Raw genomic sequence first — 22,553 nt, forward strand, 5'->3', positions numbered from 1 at the left:
AGGGAAGCATAAATTGGCAGTCTAAAATTGTCATATTTCAAACTTTGCACCATGTCAATATTTTGATGAGATATGATTGATTATCACTAGAATTGTTGCTGGTTATGCTTTCTCACTGACATTTACATTCTTAATGATAAGTTAGTGACTGTAAAGAATGTAAGCTTTTGAAGGTTTCCTTGAATGCTGTACTGATGCAGTCCTCTTGGCACTAAACAATGAAGAAGTCAGCTTTCGCGTGTGGGGGAGAAATCTTATCTTGTGTGTAACTGCAGTCGATATAGGGATAGATGTGTCATTGGCTTAGTGGACCACACTTGTAATGTGATCCAACCAGTCCTGAACAAGATTATCATGTACAAAAACAACTAGCTGGCTGCATAACATCCAGTATGCTCAGAAAAGCATCCACCAAGAACAAGATAGGTTCCTTTTGGCAACAGCTCTGTATAAGAGGTAAATCCAGATGTCATTTGAATACAAGTCAAAGACCATTTCTCACTGTGCTGTATCTGCATTAGCAGGAGTGGAGAATGAAAGGTCACTGGCAGAGAGTGAACTTTCTGCAGCACCAAATTTTCTTGTCAACAGAATAAGGTCATGAACACGTTTTCTCAGACACAGTGGCCGATTTCCTACATTTAGATACATGCTCTGCAAGCCATCATATGATGCATGGTGGAGGGTAGCCTCTACCACTACTTGTCACTTCCTTCTCTGTTCCATTCACAAATACAGTGAGGAAAAAAACAACTATCTATATACCACCTAGGCACATCCTCCTCCTCCTCCTCCTCCTCCAGTGCAATGCTGACGTCGGTTTGCTGCACTATGCCATCACATTCTTCTCTCTGCCTTCCACTTCAATTCCACATCCGCACATAGCATATCCCACATAACTCTCATAATATGTTGCATGTATGAAATTCTTGGTCAACCCTGGCAATTTCTTCCCTCAACAGCATGTGCCATTGTTAAAATGATGTTATTGAAGCTCGAAATGTGTCTTATAGGTCCGTCTTTTCTTGTCTGGATGTGCCTTCAGAGAGCTCTGGTTTCCTGTACTTTTCATATCACCTCCTCCTGTAGCACCAAATCTCTAGGGCTTATAGTTTTCTCCTCTCTTGCTTTCTTACTGTCCAAGTTTCCCACTCATATACAGTCACTCCACAAAACCACTTCGGTGATTCATTTCCTTATTTCCAGACTGTTATTCTTGCTGGTAAGTGCTTTCTAAAATTAAGTGCAGTTTTGGCCTGCTTTATCCTGCTCACAATATCTTCCTATCTTCACAGTCTCTTGAAATCCTGCTTCCCAAATAGTTAAATTTTTCTACAATTTTTTTTTCTTTTTAAAATTCAGTTTTGATCACACCACATATGCTACAAGAACTTAGGTGACCAGTTTCAGTCATATCACATGACCATCATCAGACCTGTAATTTAATTTAGAAAGTAATAGAAACCTTACTAGACTGACAATAAAATATGACAAAATGCTTATAAGGATAAAATACAATAAGACTTGTTATACCCATGGCATCCTTCGAAGATGGTAGGTGGAGCACTATTCTCAGCTGCTGTGATGTCAACTGGTGCCAGCAAGTGACGGGTATACGCTTAAATACGAAGATGCTCCGCCTACCTCTTCTCCCTCTACCTCACGTCAGCCAGTCAGTGAAAAACAGGTTCACATAATCATCAAAACGTAAAAAAAGTACAATAATAACATAAAAATAGTTATGTATAAAATATCTCTTTACAACCAAGGTACTACTTAAATATTGTATAAAATATCAATTAAAAGCTTTAAAATAACTGTACAGGCTAAGTACACTCAGTGTGCCCTCTATGGGCTAAGGTGGTACTACCATAATGGTTTCATCAAAGTCAACAATGTTGTGAAGGTCTTTGGCATTGCGGCATCATATCGATATGTGAGTTGTGACTCAACTGCAAGTCTACACCTATGTTAGACTCGGTTTGTCTGTCTTATATTAACTTTTTTGCCACTGGTGATATATGTAATAATGGAATGATCAGCTGCAGAGTGCTACACTTTATAAAATGTCATAAAACTGATTTATTAAAAATGGAGTCATATTTCCTAATATTTCTAGTTGGAAGTTTGAGATTCTGATATAAATATTTACGTCCTGTTCTAAGGTACATTTCTGCCATGGATACAACTGGGTCCTATGATTTTCTGAACAAAAGAGTACATACGTGTCCATAGAATTTCGTCAAAGAGATCATAAAAATGTTTTTCACGAAAATCCAACTGTTCATTGAGAAGCACTGATTGTTCATCTCTATAATGCAGTCGAGTCACAACTCACATATCGATATGATGCCGCAATGCCAAAGACCTTCACAACATTGTTCACTTTGAAACCATTGTGGTAGTACCACCTTAGCCCATAGAGGGCACACTGAGTATACATCGTCTGCACAGTTACTTTAAACCTTTTAATTGATATTTTATACAATATTTAAGTAGTACCTTGGTTGTAAAGAGATTTTTTATACATAACTATTTTTATGTTGTTATTGTACTCTATTTTTTCATGTTTTGACGATTATGTTAACCCGTTTCACACTGATTGGTTGACGTGAGGTAGAGGGAGAAGATGTAGGCAGAGCATCTTCGTATTTAAGCGTATGCCTGTCATTTGCTGGCACCAGTTGACATCACAGCAGCTGAGAAGAGTGCTCCACCTACCATCTTCGAAGGATGCCATGGGTATAACAAGTCTTATTGTATTTTATCCTTATAAGCATTTTGTCATATTTTATTGTCAGTCTAGTAAGGTTTCTATTACTTTCTAAATTAAATTACAGGTCTGATGATGGTCATGTGATATGACCAAAACCGGTCACCTTTGTTCTTGTAGCATATGTGGTGTGATCAAGACTGAATTTTAAAAGGAATTTTTTTTTTTTTTACAATTTTTTATCGCTGTTCCAAAAATGTTTATTAAAGTTGTTTAAATTTCTCTATCATTTATAACTCCTCGCTTTCAATTCTCATTCTTCAAAGGTTCATATTCTTCCTCAGAACTGCACACCATCACTTCACTCCTCCTCTTGTTTATTCTCACATGATACTTAAATCCTTTCCATTGTACTAAGAAACTTCTCTAGATTACCTTTTGGCTCCCTCAGCACAGCAATAACCTCTGCAGAATGCAGTGTGTATATCTTCTGTTCATTAATTTTGATCACAACCTCAGTTATTTCATGAACTTGGTCTACAGCATCCTGAATGTAAGCAATGAAGATAAGAGGAAAGAGAGTGCATTTTTTGTCATGTCTCTTCTAATTTTTAAAGAATGTAAAATCCAGGATACAATGTAACAATTTTATGAAAAGGAAAGTTGCCACTCACCATCTAGTGGAGATACTGTGCTGCAGATAGGCATAACAAAAACTGTTCCAAGAAAAGCTTTCAGCCCATAAGGCTTTCATCAAAAACAGACAAAAAACACACACACACACGACTGCAGTCTAAGGCAACTGTAGCCACACTGCGAGCAGCAGTACCAGTGCGTGGCTGGGTGGGGGTAAGGAGGAGGCTGGGGTGGGGAGGCAGAGGAATAGTAGGGCAGGGGAGAGGTGGGGAGAGAGGGATAGCGGAAAAGGAGAGAAGTAAAAAGACTGGGTGCGCTGGTGGAATGAGGTCTGTATAGAGTTGGAATGGGAACAGGGAGGATAATGACTAATGAAGATTGAGGCCAGGAGAGTTACAGGAACACAGGATACATTACAGGGAAAGTTCCCACCTGTGCAATTCAAAATAGCTGGTGTTGGTGGGAATGATCCATACGGCACAGGCCGTGAAGCAGTCATTGAAAAGAGGGATGTCCTGTTTGGCAGCATGCTCAGCAACTGGGTGGTCCACTTGTTTCTTGGCCAGATTGTCAGTGAACATTCATGTGGACAGACAGCTTGTTGGTTATCATGCCCACATAGAATGCAGCACAGTGGTTGCAGCTTAGGTTGTAGATCACTTGACTGGTTTCACAGGTAGTCCTGCCTTTGATGGGATAGGTGATCAGACTGCAGTAGGTGGTGGTGGGAGGATGTATGGAACAAGTCTTGCATCTAGGTCTATTACAGAGGTATGAGCCATGAGCTAAGGTGTTGGGAGCAGGGGTTGTGGGTTGTGTAGAGATGAAGTATATTGAGTAGGTTCAGCAGACGGCTGAATATCATTGTGGGAGGGGTGGAAAGGATAGTGGGCAGGACATTTTTCCATTTCAGGGCACAATGAGATGGAGTCTAAACCCTGGTGGAGAATGTAATTTAGTTGCTTCAGTCCTGGGATATACTGAATTATGAGGGGAATGCTCCTCTGTGGCTGGACAGTGGGACTTTGAGAGGTGGTGGGAGACTGGAAAGATAAGGCGCAGAAGATTTGTTTTTGTACAAGGCTGGGAGGATAAATACGATTTGTGAAGGCTTCAATGAGACCTTCAGTATATTTTGGGAGAGACCGTTCGTCACTGCGGATGCGACAAACATGGGGGCTAGGCTGTAGGGAAGGGGCTTCCTGGTATGGAATGGGTGGCAGCTGTCTAAGTGGAGGTATTGCTGGTGGTTAATAGGTTTGATTTGGAGAGAGGTACTGATGTTGCCATCTTTGAGGTGGAGGTCAGCATCTAGGAAGGTGGCTTTTTGTATTTCACCCAGAGATGCAAGTGGGGGAGAAGTTGTTGAGGTTCTGGAGGAAAGCGGATAGGGTGTCCTCACCCTCGATCCAGATTGCAAAGATGTCATCAATGAAACTGAACCAGGTGAAGGGTTTAGAATTCTGGGTGTATAGGAAGGATTCCTCTAGATGGCCCATGAACAGGTTGGCATAGGATGGAATCAAACAGGTGCCCATAGCTGTACCTTGACCTCCAGCAATACCCCCATTTTGATAGCTGCCACCCGTTCCATACGGCCTAGCCACCTACTCCAGTTCGATCACAAATATCACGTGTCTCATCAAATGCAGGGCTACCTGTGAGACCAGTCATGTGATTTACAAGCTAAGCTGCAACCAATGTGCTGCATTCGATGTGGGAATGGTAACCAACAAGCTGTCTGTCTGCATGAATGGCCACCGACAAACTGCGGCTAAGAAACAAGTAGAACACCCAGTTGCTTAGCACACTGCCCAGCATGACACCCCTCAATAAGTCTGGTGACTCACTCTGAAGATGGCCGGACGATACGCAGCCGAAATATCAGTAGAAGAAATTTTATTTGCGCGGCTGCATGCCCGAAATTTAATGGATTATTCATTATGCTGTGAGAAGTTGAAAATGTACATGACACCCCTCATTTGAATGACTGCTTCACAGCCTGTGCCATCTGGATGATTCCCACCAACACCAGCTTTTTTGAATTGCACAGGTGGGCCTTGCTGTGCTCGTACTGCGAACAGCTGAAAGCAAGGGGAAACTACAGCCGTAATTTTTCCCGAGGGCATGCAGCTTTACTGTATGATTAAGTGATGATGGTGTCCTCTGGGGTAAAATATTCCGGAGGTAAAATAGTCCCCAATTCGGATCTCCGGGCGGGGACTAATCAAGAGGATGCCGTTATCAAGAGAAAGAAAACTGGCGTTCTACGGATCGGAGCATGGAATGTTAGATCCCTGAATCGGGCAGGTAGGTTAGAAAATTTAAAAAAGGAAATGGATGGGTTAAATTTAGATATAGTGGGAATTAGTGAAGTTCGGTGGCAGGAGGAACAAGACTTCTGGTCAGGTGACTACAGGGTTATAAACACAAAATCAAGTAGGGGTAATGCAGGAGTAGGTTTAATAATGAATAGGAAAATAGGAATGCGGGTAAGCTACTACAAACAGCATAGTGAAGGCATTATTGTGGTGAAGATAGATACGAAGCCCACACCTACTACAGTAGTAGAAGTTTATATGCCAACTAGCTCTGCAGATGATGAAGAAATTGAAGAAATGAATGATGAAATAAAAGAAATTATTCAGATAGTGAAGGGAGATGAAAATTTGATAGTCATGGGTGACTGGAATTCGAGTGTAGGAAAAGGGAGAGAAGGAAACGTAGTAGGTGAATATGGATTGGGGCTAAGAAATGAAAGAGGAAGCCGCCTGGTAGAATTTTGCACAGAGCACAATTTAATCATAGCCAACACTTGGTTTCAGAATCATGAAAGGAGGTTGTATACGTGGAAGAACCCTGGAGATACTAAAAGGTATCAGATAGATTATATAATGGTAAGACAGAGATTTAGGAACTAGGTTTTAAATTGTAAGACATTTCCAGGGGCAGATGTGGACTCTGACCACAATCTATTGGTTGAGAACTGTAGATTAAAACTGAAGAAACTGCAAAAAGGTGGGAATTTAAGGAGATGGGACCTGGGTAAACTGAAAGAACCAGAGGTTGTACAGAGTTTCAGAGAGAGCATAAGGGAACAATTGACAGAAATGGGGGAAAGAAATACAGTAGAAGAAGAATGGGTAGCTTTGAGGGATGAAGTAGTGAAGGCAGCAGAGGATCAAGTAGGTAAAAAGACGAGGGCTAGTAGAAATCCTTGGGTAACAGAAGAAATATTGAATTTAATTGATGAAAGGAGAAAATATAAAAATGCAGTAAATGAAGCAGGCAAAAAGGAATACAAATGTCTCAAAAATAAGATCGACAGGAAGTGCAAAATGGCTAATCAGGGATGGCTAGAGGACAAATGTAAGGATGTAGAGGCTTATCTCACTAGGGGTAAGATAGATACTGCCTACAGGAAAATTAAAGAGACCTTTGGAGAGAAGAAAACCAAGTGTATGAATATCAAGAGCTCAGATGGCAACCCAGTTCTAAGCAAAGAAGGGAAGGCAGAAAGGTGGAAGGAGTATATAGAGGGTCTATACAAGGGCGAAGTACTTCAGGACAATATTATGGAAATGGAAGAGGATGTAGATGAAGATGAAATGGGAGATACGATACTGCGTGAAGAGTTTGACAGAGCTCTGAAAGACCTGAGTCGAAACAAGGCCCCCGGAGTAGACAACATTCCATTGGAACTACTGACGGCCTTGGGAGAGCCAGTCCTGACAAAACTGTACGATCTGGTGAGCAAGATGTACGAGACAGGCGAAATATCCTCAGAGTTCAAGAAGAATATAATAATTCCAATCCCAAAGAAAGCAGGTGTTGACAGATGTGAAAACTACCGAACAAACAGTTTAATAAGCCACAGCTGCAAAATACTAACTCGAATTCTTTACAGACGAATGGAAAAATTTGTTGAAGCCGACCTCGGGGAAGATCAGTTTGGATTCCGTAGAAATACTGGAACACATGAGGCAATACTAACCCTACGACTTATCTTAGAAGGAAGATTAAGAAAGGGCAAACCTACGTTTCTAGCATTTGTAGACTTAGAGGAAGCTTTTGACAATGTTGACTGGAATACTCTCTTTCAAATTCTAAAGGTGGCAGGGGTAAAATACAGGAAGCAAAAGGCTATTTACAATTTGTACAGAAACCAGATGGCAGTTACAAGAGTCGAGGGACATGAAAGGGAAGCAGTGGTTGGGAACGGAGTAAGACAGGGTTGCAGCCTCTCCCCGATGTTATTCAATCTATATATTGAGCAAGCAGTAAAGGAAACAAAAGAATAATTTGGAGTAGGTATTAAAATCCATGGAGAAGAAATAAAAACTTTGAGGTTCGCTGATGACATTGTAATTCTGTCAGAGAGAGCAAAGGACTGGGAAGAGCAGTTGAACGGAATGGACTGTGTCTTGAAAGGAGGATATAAGATGAACATCAACAAAAGCAAAACAAGGATAATGGAATGGAGTCGAATTAAAATAACTGATGATGGTTGAAGTAGAGAGGATATAAAATGTAGACTGGCAATGGCAAGGAAAGCGTTTCTGAAGAAGAGAAATTTGTTAACATTGAGTATTGATCTAAGTGTCAGGACGACGTTTCTGAAAATATTTGTACGGAGTGTAGTCATGTATGGAAGTGAAACATGGACGATAAATAGCTTGGACAAGAAGAGAATAGAAGCTTTCGAAATGTGGTGCTACAGAAGAATGCTGAAGATTAGATGGGTACATCACATAACTAATGAGGAAGTACTGAATAGGATTGGGAAAAGAGAAGTTTGTGGCACAACTTGACCAGAAGAAGGGATCGGTTGGTAGGACATGTTCTGAGGCATCAAGGGGTCACCAATTTAGTATTGGAGGGCAGTGTGGAGGGTAAAAATCGTAGAGGGAGACCAAGAGATGAATACAATAAGCAGATTCAGAAGGATGTAGGCTGCAGTAGGTACTGGGAGATGAAGAAGCTTGCACAGGATAGAGTAGCACGGAGAGCTGCATGAAACCAGTCTCAGGACTGAAGACAACAACACACAAGGTGGGAAATCCTCACCCATCCAGCCTCCCTGTTCCCATTCCAACTCTATACAGCCCTCATTCTACCATCGCATCCAGTCTTTTCACTTCTCTCCTTTTCCGCTAACCCCTCTCCCCACCCCTACCCTGCCCCACCGTCTCCCAATTGCACATAGCTGCCCTACCCTCTCCACCTCATCCCTGCGCACTCCCTAGCAGCACTGCACCGTCCGCCACCCCTGCCCTACTATTCCTCCGCCTCCCCACCTCAGCCTCCTCCTTACCCCCACCCAGTCGCCACTCCCATCATTCACTGGTACTGCTGCTTGCAGTGTGGCTACAGTTGCCTTAGACTGCAGTCGTGTGTGTGAGAGAGAGAGAGAGAGAGAGAGAGAGAGAGAGAGATTTTTGACGAAGGCCTTATGGGCCGAAAGCTTTATTTGGAACAGTCTTTTTCTAATTTTTGTTTCTTGTCCCTCATAAAAATTTCTAACCACAGTTAGTTTGTTCTTGTAGAAGCTGAGCACCTCCGCATGTCTTTGTATTTTACGGCTGTTTTGTTCAGTGCTAAGAACAGTCAGCTAATGTTATCAAAACCATTTTCCAGGTTTACAAAGGCAATGTAAGTTTATTTTTTGTAACTGCTTTCCTCTGCCAAAAGTCAAACCCCTCATCCATGTCATAGGAGATGTGCAACAGCATGAAATATGGGAATACCAGTAGGGGCCAAGTATAATGGCAACTGTGTGCACCTCTGAGACCACTACAATAGCTGTAAAGGCCCAACAGAAACCTCGAAAAGTTTTGGCCAAAAGAGCTCTGGCGAAGCCATGATAGGGACAGCAAACCAGTAGTGGGTAATTCGTTTGCTTTCAACAGTTAAATGAGCCTTGGATCAAAACCAGTACCAAAACTAACAAGCCTGTGAACAGATCTGCTAGATATGATGGTCAACATGGTCCCAATGAAAGACAGATTTTTCCCAGACAAGAAATTTAACATTTGACATCTCATCAGCTCCAGTGCCTGCAAAATGCATATAATTCTGCACTGAAGACAGTAAAGTTTCGAGGCTGTTGGACCTTGAGAACACAATCTGGGAAAACACACACACACAGCACTTATCTGCAGAAAACTGAAAATCCGTCTTTGAACTCCCCTCCTATAACCTACGCACCATAAGTTGCAACTGGTGGGTCACTGTTGCAACATTGGAAGAAGAGCAGAAAACAGCAAAATCATCCACCGACAGGGAGCATTGTACAGGACTCCTTACCATAGACACAATACTGTTTATGGTTATGGCAAAGAGGGTGACACTTAAAACACTCTCCTGAGGAACACTATTCTCCTGCTCAAAACAATCCGACAGCACATTACCAACTCGAGACCTAAAATTGCGATTAGACAGGAAGGATCATATGAAAATGGGGAGATGACCATGAAAGCCCCACTGAAGGAGTTGCACCAGAATATTAAGTCTCCAAGTAGTGTCACACGCCTTACTGATATCGAAGAATATACCAAGACAGTGATGTTTACATAGGAAAGTCTGCTGAATAGCTACCTTTAGGAGGAGCAGGTTATCAACAGTGTACTGAAATCTCTGGCATCCACACTGAGAGCAGCTAAGGAGTTGCCTGGTGTCCAGGAAAGAGACCAGGCTACGGTTAACCATGTGCTCCAGGGACTTTTCTGCACAGCTTATTACAGTGACACTCTGGTAACTACTAGGATACGTGTGTTCCTTACCGGGTTTGAGGAGAGGTATCAGAATTGCCTCTCTCCGCGAGTTGGAAAGTTGCCTGTCTGGCATATAAGATTAAAACTTTTGAGGAGGATTTTCTTTGATGCTGCTGGCAAATGTCGTAGCATACAGCACCAGATTTGGTCAAGACCATGTGCAGTATCACGAGTCTCAGACAGTGCCAAATCTAGCTCCAATGTGAAGTTTAAGGCTCATAATTGTGGGATCCGATGTCCGACTTGCCCCTCTCTGCAGTCCTATGTTGGTGGTGATACATTGGATCCTGGCTGCAGTTGCTGCAAAATGCTCTGCCATCGTCTAAGCGATGTCTCCGTTGTTGTTTAGAGACACCTGTTTCAGCACTGCTGCCATTGGTAAACGACTGTGTTAACCAGAAATTCTCCAGATGGCTTCCCACACTTTTGTAGACACAATTGACAGAGTCCAGGAACATTTGCCATTACCTTTTCTTGCTCTCTTTAATTGTGTTGAGCCTTGGCTCTCAAGGCTCAAAAGGCTGTGAGGTTGTCTGCTGCCAAGTGCATTTTAGCCGTCAAAGAGCCACAAGCCTGTCCCAGATGCGTGAATGGCACTCATCTGTCCACATAGGTACAGGTTGCCTCCTCAAATGACCTGAGGACTTTGGAATTGATAGGTCAGCGGCATGATGGATCATTAATATGGTGTGGTCCACCTATTCCTGGACACTGTCGCGGCATTCAAATACAGCTAGCTGGCTGAACAGCATTCAGCCAGCCCTGCTCAGCACCCATTTTGGTGGCTTATCTTCAGACAATTTTCCATCCAGTAGGTGGACGCAAAGTGGGAAGTCACTAGAATGAAGGTCGTCAATGACCTCCCAATGAGCAGTATGTGGGAGCTGGAGAGCAAAAAGAGGGGTCAGTAGCTGGGAATGACCCAGTAGCAGTACAGAAATCAGTGTGAGTACCTGTGTTGAGGATGCATTACTTGTGAGATGTCATAAGGCTTCCCAAAACCTGACCCCATGGGGAAGTAGTGATCAAGCCCCGCATGGCACAAAGGGCCATGAAGTCTCATAGCACGAGAATTGCTCAGCACCCATTTTGGTGGCTTATCTTCAGACAATTTTCCATCCAGTAGGTGGACGCAAAGTGGGAAGTCACTAGAATGAAGGTCGTCAATGACCTCCCAATGAGCAGTATGTGGGAGCTGGAGAGCAAAAAGAGGGGTCAGTAGCTGGGAATGACCCAGTAGCAGTACAGAAATCAGTGTGAGTACCTGTGTTGAGGATGCATTACTTGTGAGATGTCATAAGGCTTCCCAAAACCTGACCCCATGGGGAAGTAGTGATCAAGCCCCGCATGGCACAAAGGGCCATGAAGTCTCATAGCACGAGAATTGCTTGCAGGTCAGTAGTCACGGGGAGAGCAGAGGAGTGACGCATGTTATTTACAAACACAGCAACCCATCCCTTGGCTCTGTCACCAGTCAAGTCATCCTTTCAGCATAGGGGTGTCAGCGGCCTTAAAATGTACTTTTTGTATACATAGGCACAGGGGGCTTTCCTGTGCTAGCAGTTTGTTTCCCCACATAAGTCCTGAACCTATTAATATTCCACTGTGTAATGGGGTTGCACTTTCACCCTGTTGTTCCACCAGGTAGGGGAGCCCATAATGGTGGGGGTTCAGTCTTGGGGCGAGAAGTTTGCCACAGTTCAACATCAAGGTCCATTAGCCCTAACGAAGAGTCAAGAGATGTGTCCGACAGAATGATGTCGGAATTCTTAGACTGTTTACTTCCATGCTCTGGCAGTGATGGACACCTGGCCTTTGATTTTTTGCCTGGGTAGGCTTCGAAGCCACAACTGTGGCAGTGGTAGTGGTAGCTCTAGTTACTGGACCAGACTGAACCTTTGGAGGAGCAGGGGGCCCCATAGTGTTAGTGTCCATGGCCTTGTCTGTTGTTCTGGGAGGTAGTGTAGGCTTTGAAGCAACTACAGCAGCACAAGTGCTCTGGCAAAGGTAGGCAGCAGTGGTGACATGACCAACCTCCATTTGTGTGGCAACATCGGTTTTCTGTACTGGCTGTTTAGAAACAGATGCAAGGGAGGTAGCAAACTTTGGGGGCTGCATGGCCTTATACATTGTTTTGGCCTCACCATACAAGATATGGTTAGCTGTTTTGATCTCCTGGTAGCTTTCTTTCTTCAAGGAAGACACTGCAGTCCCTATTCCACAAAGGATGATACCCAGAGCAGTTTACACACTTTGGAGGAGGTGAACAACTAACACCTCCATGGGTGGCCTTACCACATCTGCCACAAGTGGCTGCTCCTTTACAACCTAAGGTTGTATGCCCAAAGTGCTGACATGTAAAACAGCGCATTGGGTTGGGAAAATAAGGTGACATGGCAAGGCGAAGGAAACCAGACTTAAAGTGCTCTGGAAGTTTCGTGCTGCTGGAAGTCAGTATAGATGAGCCTGATTTCACAATATCACCATCCACCCATGTTGTCACGTTCTGTACCTGAACAATGCCTTCCTGGAACCACTCAGCTTTCAGTTCTTCTCAGGGAATGTCACCCAGATCCATGCAAGTGTAGTTCAAGGTGTCGTGCAGTTTGCTTTCTATTGCATACTCCCTGAGGCATTGAGTTTTCTGGATGTTCTTCACTTGTTAGGAATTAGATGTTTCTATCAACAGCATCTTGCTTTGCAAGCACTCGACAGATTTTAAGCTTATAATGATTCCCTCTAAACATTTCTGAATGTAAAAATATGAAACGCTCTCAAAGTTCCCTTCTTTCCATTTAATCATAAGAAACACATTTTAGCACCAGCATGTATTCTGTTACTTGATACTGAATGAGTCTGCACAATCCCCAAGTCTGGAGGACTGTTTACGTGAGCCCTCTTCTTTGCTTGGATTTTGGCACCTACCAGCGGCCCACCATTTCTGCTAGGAGGAGAAAGAGATGATTTTGAAGGATCCATGCCAGTCACACAAGGAGCTACAGAAATAAAAGTCCACTTAGACAGAGCCCCATATGCCTAGGTAAACCTTATGTAAGCGAGGTGCAGCAGGTTCCCCGGAGGTTACCTGCTAATGGCTGTTCCACTTTATAAGCCAAACATCTCATCAGTGCGCAGCACACCTTGACATTGAGGGGTTTTGTTATAGACTTTTTACCAGCTCTCGATCTGGGCAGTCAAGCCAAGAGCCCCAAGCCCTGTGACACACAGTGTTCCACTGCCATGCTACACAGTGGTCACTGGAGCACGCCCAGAGCTTATGGTGATAAGAGGACTTACGGTGCTTAACAGTCCCCAGCTCAGGAACACTCACCAAGCCCATATTCACCAAACAAATGCTCAGCCCCTGAGGGCAAAAAGAAGAAAAAAGAAATACTTCAAAAGTCATCAACGAAGAAGATAAACCTGTGTGGGATGATTAAGTTTTGAAAGCATGGAAAGAATACTTCCAAAAACTATATGAAGGACAGGATGAAACAAACACATGTGACGAGACATAGAGAGACGAAATTAATATCGCCATTGCAGAGGAAACAGAAAGAGATCTGCAAATGTGGGATATAGATAAATCTTTATCAGAAATGAAAAATAGCAAAGCTCCTGGAGTAGAAGACATCACAGCGGAAATGTTAGAACTTGGAGGACCTATTGGGATTCAGTGGCTGCATAAAATGATGATGATGATATTATGAGTGTATGGAAAAATTCCTGATGATTGGACAAAGGCAATTATTGTACATATCTTTTAGAGTGGTAACATGTCACTCTGTGAGGATTACAGAGGAATAGTACTACTGTACCACTGCATGAAGATTTATGAAAAGATAATTTTACAACAGAAAATCAGGTATAATAGGGAACTACAACTAAGAGAAGAGCAGCAAGGACTTCGAACTGGAAGATCAACTATAGATGCCATATTTACAGCCAGACAGATTGTAAACAGAAATAGAATTTGGTAAAGACAGCACAGCTGCATTCAAAGACATAAAAAAGGGTTTTTACACTGTTAGAATGTAAGAGATGTGGGTAGATGTGAAGAGACTGGAACTGTCAAAAGGAACATGTAGAAAAAGTACCTGAATTGTGTTGTAATAGATGGCAAAAAATCAGAATGGTTTATAAGGGACAGAGGAACGAAAGTGTGCTCTCACAAGTGTTTTTTAATATAGTCATGGACAACATCAAAAGGAAAGTCAAGCAAGAGTCAACAGCAGATGATATGAAAATCATAGCACAAGCAGATGTGATGACTTGGGAAGAAAATGAGCAGAAATTGGGGGAGCAACTACATACATGGCAGAGAGTACAGTAACTGAAGAAGCACACATGGAGGTAAGCTCAACGAAAAGTGAAGTCATAAAAATCAGCAATAAAAATTTAAAAAGATTACGCATGTAAGTTTCAATGGAAATATTATTAAAGAAGCAGATGCTTTCAAGTATCCAGGAAGTAGTTAATCAATAAAGGAAACATCAAGGATGAAATTTCAGAGAGAATAGAAAATTGTTCAAAATTTTATTGTTGTGTATAGGACATAATTACAAACTGGAAAATAACAGCCAACACAAAGATAAGAAAATGCAAGTCATATTATCTGCCCATTTTGAACTATGAATCTAAATGAAGGACTCTGACAACAAAAGATCTGAACAGAATACAGCTTAAGATCGAGAGACCAAGTGAAAGATGATGTGAGCCAAAGAGGACTGTAGTGGGAGGAAATGCTAAATGATAGACTGTAAAAGAAAAGAGAAGCTTGGAAGATGCTCTGTGAATGGCCTGCATAAGCAGAAATGTTTCAGAAAGAGAAAGAAGAAGAAGAAGTTAGAAGAAGAAGAATTGCTTTTCAATGAGAAGGTTCAGTGACAGAATTGCCTCTCTTGTTCCTAATCATTCCTGAATCCAAATCGCTCCTGAACCCAAACTGGTCTTCATTCAGCATTTTTGTTGCCAAGAGCAAAGTTGATCACCCATGGCACAACATGAGGCTATGCATAGCATGCTCAGTTTCAATGGCTGCTTCACAACTTGGGCCCTCTGACTCCACCACCATCTTCTCTGAACTGCAGAGATGGGAGTTATTCTTGTAACACATCCTCCATTCCTGTAACTATCCTGATCAGTCTCCAATAACCCTCTGCCCCCGCACTCTCCACCCAACTGTTTCCACATTCTTCATTCTATCACTGTCACTGAATTCACTTCCCCACATCACCGTCAGTGTGCAGCACTCCCCACTAGCTCTGATACCTGTGCATCATGCCCCACCCATGCACCTGCCACCTCCTACAATCCTAGCTGGCAAATCAGTTGCCTCCCTCAGAGCTGCTAGCCACCCACCCCCAACCCCTCTCCCTGCCATCCCCTTTCTCGAACCCTACCTGCCCTACCCAAAGTAGCACCGCCCACATAGTCTTCTTTCTGAAATATAGCATCTGCATTGTGCATCCAGCCATTGCCATGTAAGGGCATAGTGAAGTACTTGCATTCTACCAGAACTTTCTACAAATTATCACTTATAGAGTACAAACGCAACATCTATCTATACAAATGTAATCTATAGGGTTGCAACTTTGAACTACCGAAGCAAAAGCAGGCTGCCGAAAGAATATTGCAACGAACTCCTTTTATATGCCAGGAATATGTCCTCCCATATGACAGTTTCATGCATAAACATTTAAAAATAATTGTCATCCATGGCATTTGGACACAGGACCTTTAGTACAACAACCAAACGCTCTACTAACTTACCCACACGAGATCTACAAAACAATTACTCACAGATGTGGTTTTCTGTGCTCTGAAGTTGTAGCGTTACTTTTAATTACTGTTTATGTGTGTTCTACTGGACAACAGTACACAGCACAAACTAAATCGGTGTTTTGGTTGATACTCTATCAACATAAAATGTTTAGTACCTATCTGAGGGTCTGACTTATGGAGTTTGTGTGTGAGTAGACCTGGGAATAACCTTGGAGGGGGGAGGGTGACTGGAATGATGATGAATCCCCACCACTATCTCAGATTGAGCCCAGGATTTCCAGGGCTAGTGTTTAGTGCTCTATCCACTGACCCTCAAATATCGCATTATAGTAGGCAAAAAATCACAGCTAAAAACCAATCAGAATTTCTTGACACAAAAGCAGTACTATAATTTCATTATACTCTTAGTTTGCAGTTACTATTACTAAATCTAATAACACTTTCAAAACAATTACAGTATTAATAATATCCTCCTGGCAGCTAAACCACAGTAAAAAAAGGTCTCTTCGTTGCCTGTGTGTACAAGTACTACCTTCTACACTCCAATGAACAGCTCTAACATAATAATTCACTTGGTCATCATTTTAAGTTTCTTTAATAGCTATTAGACTTTTTTTTCTTTACATACTCTGAAAAGGTCAGCAGCATTACTACATTACTCACAGGCTATATTATTATATACACATAGGCTCTGCCCCAAGGAACCCATGGCCCTGTTTAAAAATGGGGAAAGAAGGCAGCCGTAAAAGCTTATATAAATTCTTCTATGGTCCATCAGCTAGTATGCAGTTATGTTGATTTTATGCCCCATTGAAAAATAAACTCTGATACACGTGTGTGTGTCAATACAATGCACACCACACAAGTATTACAAGGTAATGTTACAACACTAAAGAGAGCAAACATTACATTGCTACTAGGCCTAACCCATTGAAACTTTACCTATCCCAATTTTATTCAATGGAAATCATAATTTAATAATAAATTACAAGTAAACAAAGGATGAAATACTAACAGTACCATGAAAAGTATAGTTGCTACTCACCTGGAGATGGTTAGTCACAGAAAGGAACAACAAAAAGAAGAGGTTGAAATCTAGAGAGATTGAAAAAAAAAAATCAGCCAACCAGTTGCAAAACACAGTTTTATTAGCACCTGACCTAGGTTTCAATACTTCTAAAAATATCTTCTTCAGAAGGAGTCGGTGTTTTTATTTTTAGGACTGTCGAAATTTAGGTCAAGGGCTAATAAACCTTTGTATTGCAAATAGTTGGCTGATTTTTACAATCTCTTTAGATTTATACAGTTGTTGATTCACAGCCATGTTCAAGATTATTTTGGCAACAAGAAGACTGTCTGTCAAAACAAAGCTTTCAGCCAAACAGGCCACACACACACACACACACACACACACACACACACACACACACACACACACACACACACACACACAGAGAGAGAGAGAGAGAGAGAGAGAGAGAGAGAGAGAGAGAGAGATTTTGCTTAACAAATAAATCTGTTAACAACTTATCAAATTGTCACATATGTAGTTAGCATTGAAAATTCGTACAAGGCAGTCTTGCGATCCTGTTGCTAAAATATTGTCATGGAATGGTGAAAAGTCCATGTCTGTAACAGTGTCACTATGTGCATGGAGCAAGGGCATGGTCTTGCTCTTACGTCCACAATCATCAATAGGAAGAACAGCAAGGCTTGAACCTGCAAGAAGGAAAACAAGTGACCAATAAAATGCATGTAACCTACCATGCAATACATATTTACATATGTTTCTAATTTTAACAGGTGATTATGAATAAAAAAAAGAAGTTTTTTATAAAGCCAACACTATGGTCTAGTCTGAAATTGATTAAATGGAAATATATGCAACAAAATATGGAACTGATGTATTATTCTGAGTTTGTAGTTAACTTCTGCGACGTCCTGACTGTTCTTTAAAGTTCCTAGTGTTGCAAATTTATCTATACATTCATTTATATAGACGGGTTTGTCAACACCAGCCAGTGTAATTAATTTTGAAGTTTTAATGACGTTGTTTAAACAAGAGTAAATTTCACACTCTACCGGGTTGTATTTTAAATAAAGAACAAACTATATGCACACTTACCATTGTGATCGACGTTAAATGCCATAAAAGTGGCGGAAGCACTAATATTATTCCCATACGTTTGATATGAACCCACAAATATGTCACGTATGCATGCCTCCGGTTTCGGTACTATGGGCGCCGCATTTTTATATTTGGAAGCCTTAAAACGCCAAGCCATTTTACTCTATTAAATTTATTAAACTTGCGCGCATACAATGACTCACACACTCACGGGAAGCAAGTTACGGAGCTGTTAACACATTAACCGCACGACAGGTTTATTCAATCAGTACACAAATTTGGACATTTTTTCCTGGGATAATTTAATCTAACAGTCAATCAATCTTATTTACATCTATTATTGGGATATATTGTCGACCCTAGGCCTCAGACAACTGGAATGTTTATATCCGCCCACTCCGCACAGAAAGTCGCCACCTTGTTTTCAGATAGCGTCTGATGACAGATGTCAGTGTACCATATTGCGTGAGCATTTATGACAGCAAATCGTGTTATAACTCGAAGTGCATCTATAAATATAAATATTAATTTTCGGTCTGTGAATTATAGCTATGTATCTATTTACGCTCTAATGCTTTGGAGTTTTCGGGTTCCCGAATCACGTAGTTGCATAGACACAGGGTTTGTTTGAGGCTTTGAGTTGAGCAGCGAGTCTTGGGGAAGTCAAAAGGCGGCTAGACGCGTTTGAAGACTAAAAATTTCGTTCGAATGATCAAGTTTCGTAGAAGATGTATAGTAAACAGTTTCACTCAGAGAAAATTACTAAGAATAACAATGATGCAAAGTACTGGTAAGATTTTTTGAGCATTATGTCAATAGATCTTCTGACATTACATTGCATTAATACTTGTTTCATAGATAATGAAAAAGACATTTCGTAATGTGGAGCGTGTGAATTTAACGTAAGTTTTCGTTACACTATATATACATTTTTTTCAATTACTACTTCATATTGAAGAATTCATCTATTGAGCAGAAGGAGTTTGTCATTCAGAAATCTCTTTTAGGAGAATATAATGGCTCTATAAAATTGTTTTCTACAGCCTGAAGGATTAGAGAGCACTCGGAATTGGATATGCTATGCATGTTAGAAGCTGTGCAGCTGTTGGTCCTATCATCATATTCAGAATGATTCATTTATCTGTTGACAACTGTGTTCTAGCGTGAGACACCGACAGATTCTTTGTTAATGTTTCCTAAATCAACCTAATCGTCAGAGCACTGTAGCGCGAAATCCTTTATGCTGGGTAGAAAAGACTGTGCCAAAATTGGTTTATCTATTGTCCTTGAATATAGCTGATGCAGGCAACAAATGAATCGATAGGATTCGGTTGGATCGAGCAGCAGACCAAAACAATTGCACCCGCACTCAGTAGACGGCATGCAACAGTGCTTTCGAATACAAATATTTCTGAACACCTGTTTTGGAGCAATGATTCAGAATTTGTCACAGACGGCTGACTGCTGGCCGAACGAGTTCTAGGATTTTCCTCAAAACTTCAAACCACGCGCATGCGCACAGCTTGCACTTCTTGTTTCGCGTTTCATTTCATTACTGCAGCACATTCAGTTGGAGTTTTGAACAGAGTTCTTTCGTGAAAGTATTTTATTTTTATTCCGGTGTAATTTCATACATTCCGATATAAATTCATAAATCCGACAAAGCCTTGCAAACTTGTCTTTATCCAAGAATAATTGCAATTTTGGCGGAATAAAGTGCTGATGGAAAATTGTACTTAGTGTCCCTCATTATCCGAGTTAGTGCTCCATAAAGGCTTAATAATTTCCATTCGTTTATACCGAAGCCTAAATACTCATAATAATTTGTTAACAAGAATACTGATTAGCAAGATTTATTAGGAAATATCATTGACTATAAATAAAAGTATATTTTCCTGTTATTATCTTGACAACTATGTGAAATACCACGTCAGTTATTGTTGTAGAGTGAGAGAACTGCATATTTTGGATCAGGTTGTATAGTACATGTCACTGTGCAGAGGATTTAAACACAATGGTCTTAACCACGCTGCGGAAACAGGCCAGTTATTGCCTCAGAGATTTCTTTTCACTTTGTTTAGGTTCAAGCAATACACTGTATGCATGCTTCTGCCTAGAACAGCCCATGGCTAACAACTTCATGGTTTATCTGGTGTGTATACTCAGCATTCATGAAGTATTACTAATAGTGAATAAAATTAAAATGTTGAGAAGTCCAAGTCTATGCTTATGGATGACCTGTCTTCGTAATGTTTCATAGATGTGATTCACAGGTTGGGTTTCAATACAAAATATGAACATTGTTGGGAAACAAAAACGGCCGTGATAAAGTGGAAAGTGCTACGGTAAAGGCAAATTGTCGAGAATTTATGATACAGTTGTCTCCGGGAAATTTTCGACAACGCTGCACGCTCTTGAGTGACCGCGAATTTACTTTACAGCGAAGCAACGAGCCGCAGCAGTCGTAGTCGTTGTCTTCCGTACGTGCAAGGAATTCACTAATTTTTACTGAAGTTGTGTATGTCTCAGAAGACGTGCGAAACAAAAAGTGTTTATAAAAAACTTATGCATTCTGCACCTATATATACTTAAATATAAATACTACAATCTATTATATCCAGAAACTGCTTATGTACATTTACATATGGATTTTTGTTTAGAAATATAATTTTATACCATTTAGCTTTTAGTCTGCTTCTTTGTTTTGTATATATGTAGTGCTTGTTTTGGAATATTTTACTCACTGGCACCAGAGTTGTATGTATCGGGCGATATTTTTCTGCCACGACACCTAGACCTAGGTAACTGTTCTTCTTTTCCTTCCAGAACTGTATAGGATTCTGCACGCGTGTATGTACGGTTCTTCAAAATAATGTTGGAACTCCGGATCTACACTATCACGGCCGTTTGACATATTTTTGTCGGTAGCTTCTTTATTGAACGAAGCCCCAAGGAACTACAGCCTTTTTGTTCGAATGGTACTCGTGACTAGTTGGCGGGCAAATGAATAGGTTTTAAGGTCCCTATCACGGGTGTACATTCTGCAACTAGTCTTTCAGCGACATTGTTTGAATGAATGAGATTTGTTAAAAGCAAATTGTCGAATCTTGGGCCGAGCACGGTAGTAACTCCTTATACTCCTGTGTTAATCCCACACGTCGTGGTAGCCCACTATTTTTCGCATACGATTAAGATTAGTTGATTATTGGAATAGCTTTCGAAACAGGTAGATGATAAAACGGAATGCAATGTATTCTGTTTTATCCAGTAGGCGTTGTAGCGTATAAAACGTACTGTTCCGCCGAGTTTCGGTTTCTTGAATTTTCAGGTTTCTACATTATCTCGGAGCTGTTCGTTAGTGTTGCAACTTGTTTTAAAATAACTAACAGTTTTTCTGACGTTTTCCCGCACAATGCAAAAGTCACCATTCTTGTTCAAAGAATTTTCCACAACTGTAATGGCTCTGAGCACTATGGGACTTAACATCTGTGGTCATCAGTCCCCTCCACAACTGAATTGGTAGTGTGTGCATTGCAACACACCTGTAGCATAGTTATGTGGTTAAATTGTACGGCTGCGGTCATGTTATTGGAATTGTCAGCTGTGATGTTCACAACATTGTTTTCAATGTTCCGGATTTCGTGCTGTGTGCTTATCTGAGATACGGAATGTCTCGAGAGCTGAGGATTCCAAGCACCAATTACTGTTAATGAAATGACCAGATATCTTCGTATATGCCTCATAATTTAGCGAGGTTCAAATTTCGGTTATCAAAGAAGTCTTTGAGTTCAACGTGTACACTCTCTTTCTGATATATATATTCGATATGGTATCGCATATTTTGGGCCCAACAGTGCAACAAAACATCTAAAACCAGTGTTCTCTACTCCAATCGGAGTGATTGAAAATCTTCTGTGATCAAGGCCTCTAGCACTGCATCCAGTTCTCGTCGTTGACTGCGTTCTACAAAGCAAAACATAAGATTTAGATCAGTGCTCCTGCAAGGGTATAATTTTGCTCGAAAACTAGCCCAATAAAATCGCATATTGTAGTGTGCAAAAGCTTGGATAGTTTTGATTGTATGTTATTGGAGACTGATTTAAAAATCCGACTTTGGAGGACTGCTTCAGGCAAGGAATTCCCTTTTTGTGCAATCTGAATGTATAACACACAAACTGTGTGTTTTGCCACACTCCCATTGTTACAAGAATGAGCCTCTGTATCCATGGGCGTCGATGTTTCATTGCTTGAGAAATTGCGTAATTTAAGACATCTAATCAGCCCTCCCACACACACGTACACTGATAAGCCAAAACATTATGGCCACTACCTACTGCGAGGTTGGATGCCGCCTGGCGGTGTTGTGGGCATGTGATATAGTAATTAAAGTATGTAAGTGGAGCAGACACAGGCAGGAGTTCACCTTAGTGATAAGGGCTGTAAATAGGGAAAAGAGATTTTGGCAAAGGGCAGATTCTTATTACACAGAACCTGTGAACGAGAGTCTCGAAAACGCGAA

General features: G+C 41.3%; 1 protein-coding gene across 4 annotated transcripts in view; it reads right to left on the reverse strand.

Annotated features, from left to right (window-relative positions):
- LOC126356335 (coronin-7) overlaps positions 1 to 18,744 on the reverse strand; it is a 232,601-nt gene extending 213,857 nt beyond the window's left edge. For 3 of the 4 annotated variants that reach the window (XM_050007323.1, XM_050007322.1, XM_050007319.1), the window contains exons 1-2: positions 18,032 to 18,651; positions 17,477 to 17,625 (exon numbers count right to left, since the gene is read on the reverse strand). In XM_050007323.1, the coding sequence (XP_049863280.1) occupies positions 17,477 to 17,625; positions 18,032 to 18,191 (309 nt within the window). In that variant the 5' untranslated portion in view covers positions 18,192 to 18,651. Of the gene's footprint in view, positions 1 to 17,476; positions 17,626 to 18,031 lie in introns of all 4 variants that reach the window. The other variant, XM_050007318.1, reaches the window with a different exon arrangement.
- Between the last annotated feature and the right edge of the window lie 3,809 nt (positions 18,745 to 22,553).

Source organism: Schistocerca gregaria, chromosome 3 (genome assembly GCF_023897955.1).
Source record: "Schistocerca gregaria isolate iqSchGreg1 chromosome 3, iqSchGreg1.2, whole genome shotgun sequence".
NCBI classification, from domain to species: domain Eukaryota; kingdom Metazoa; phylum Arthropoda; class Insecta; order Orthoptera; family Acrididae; genus Schistocerca; species Schistocerca gregaria.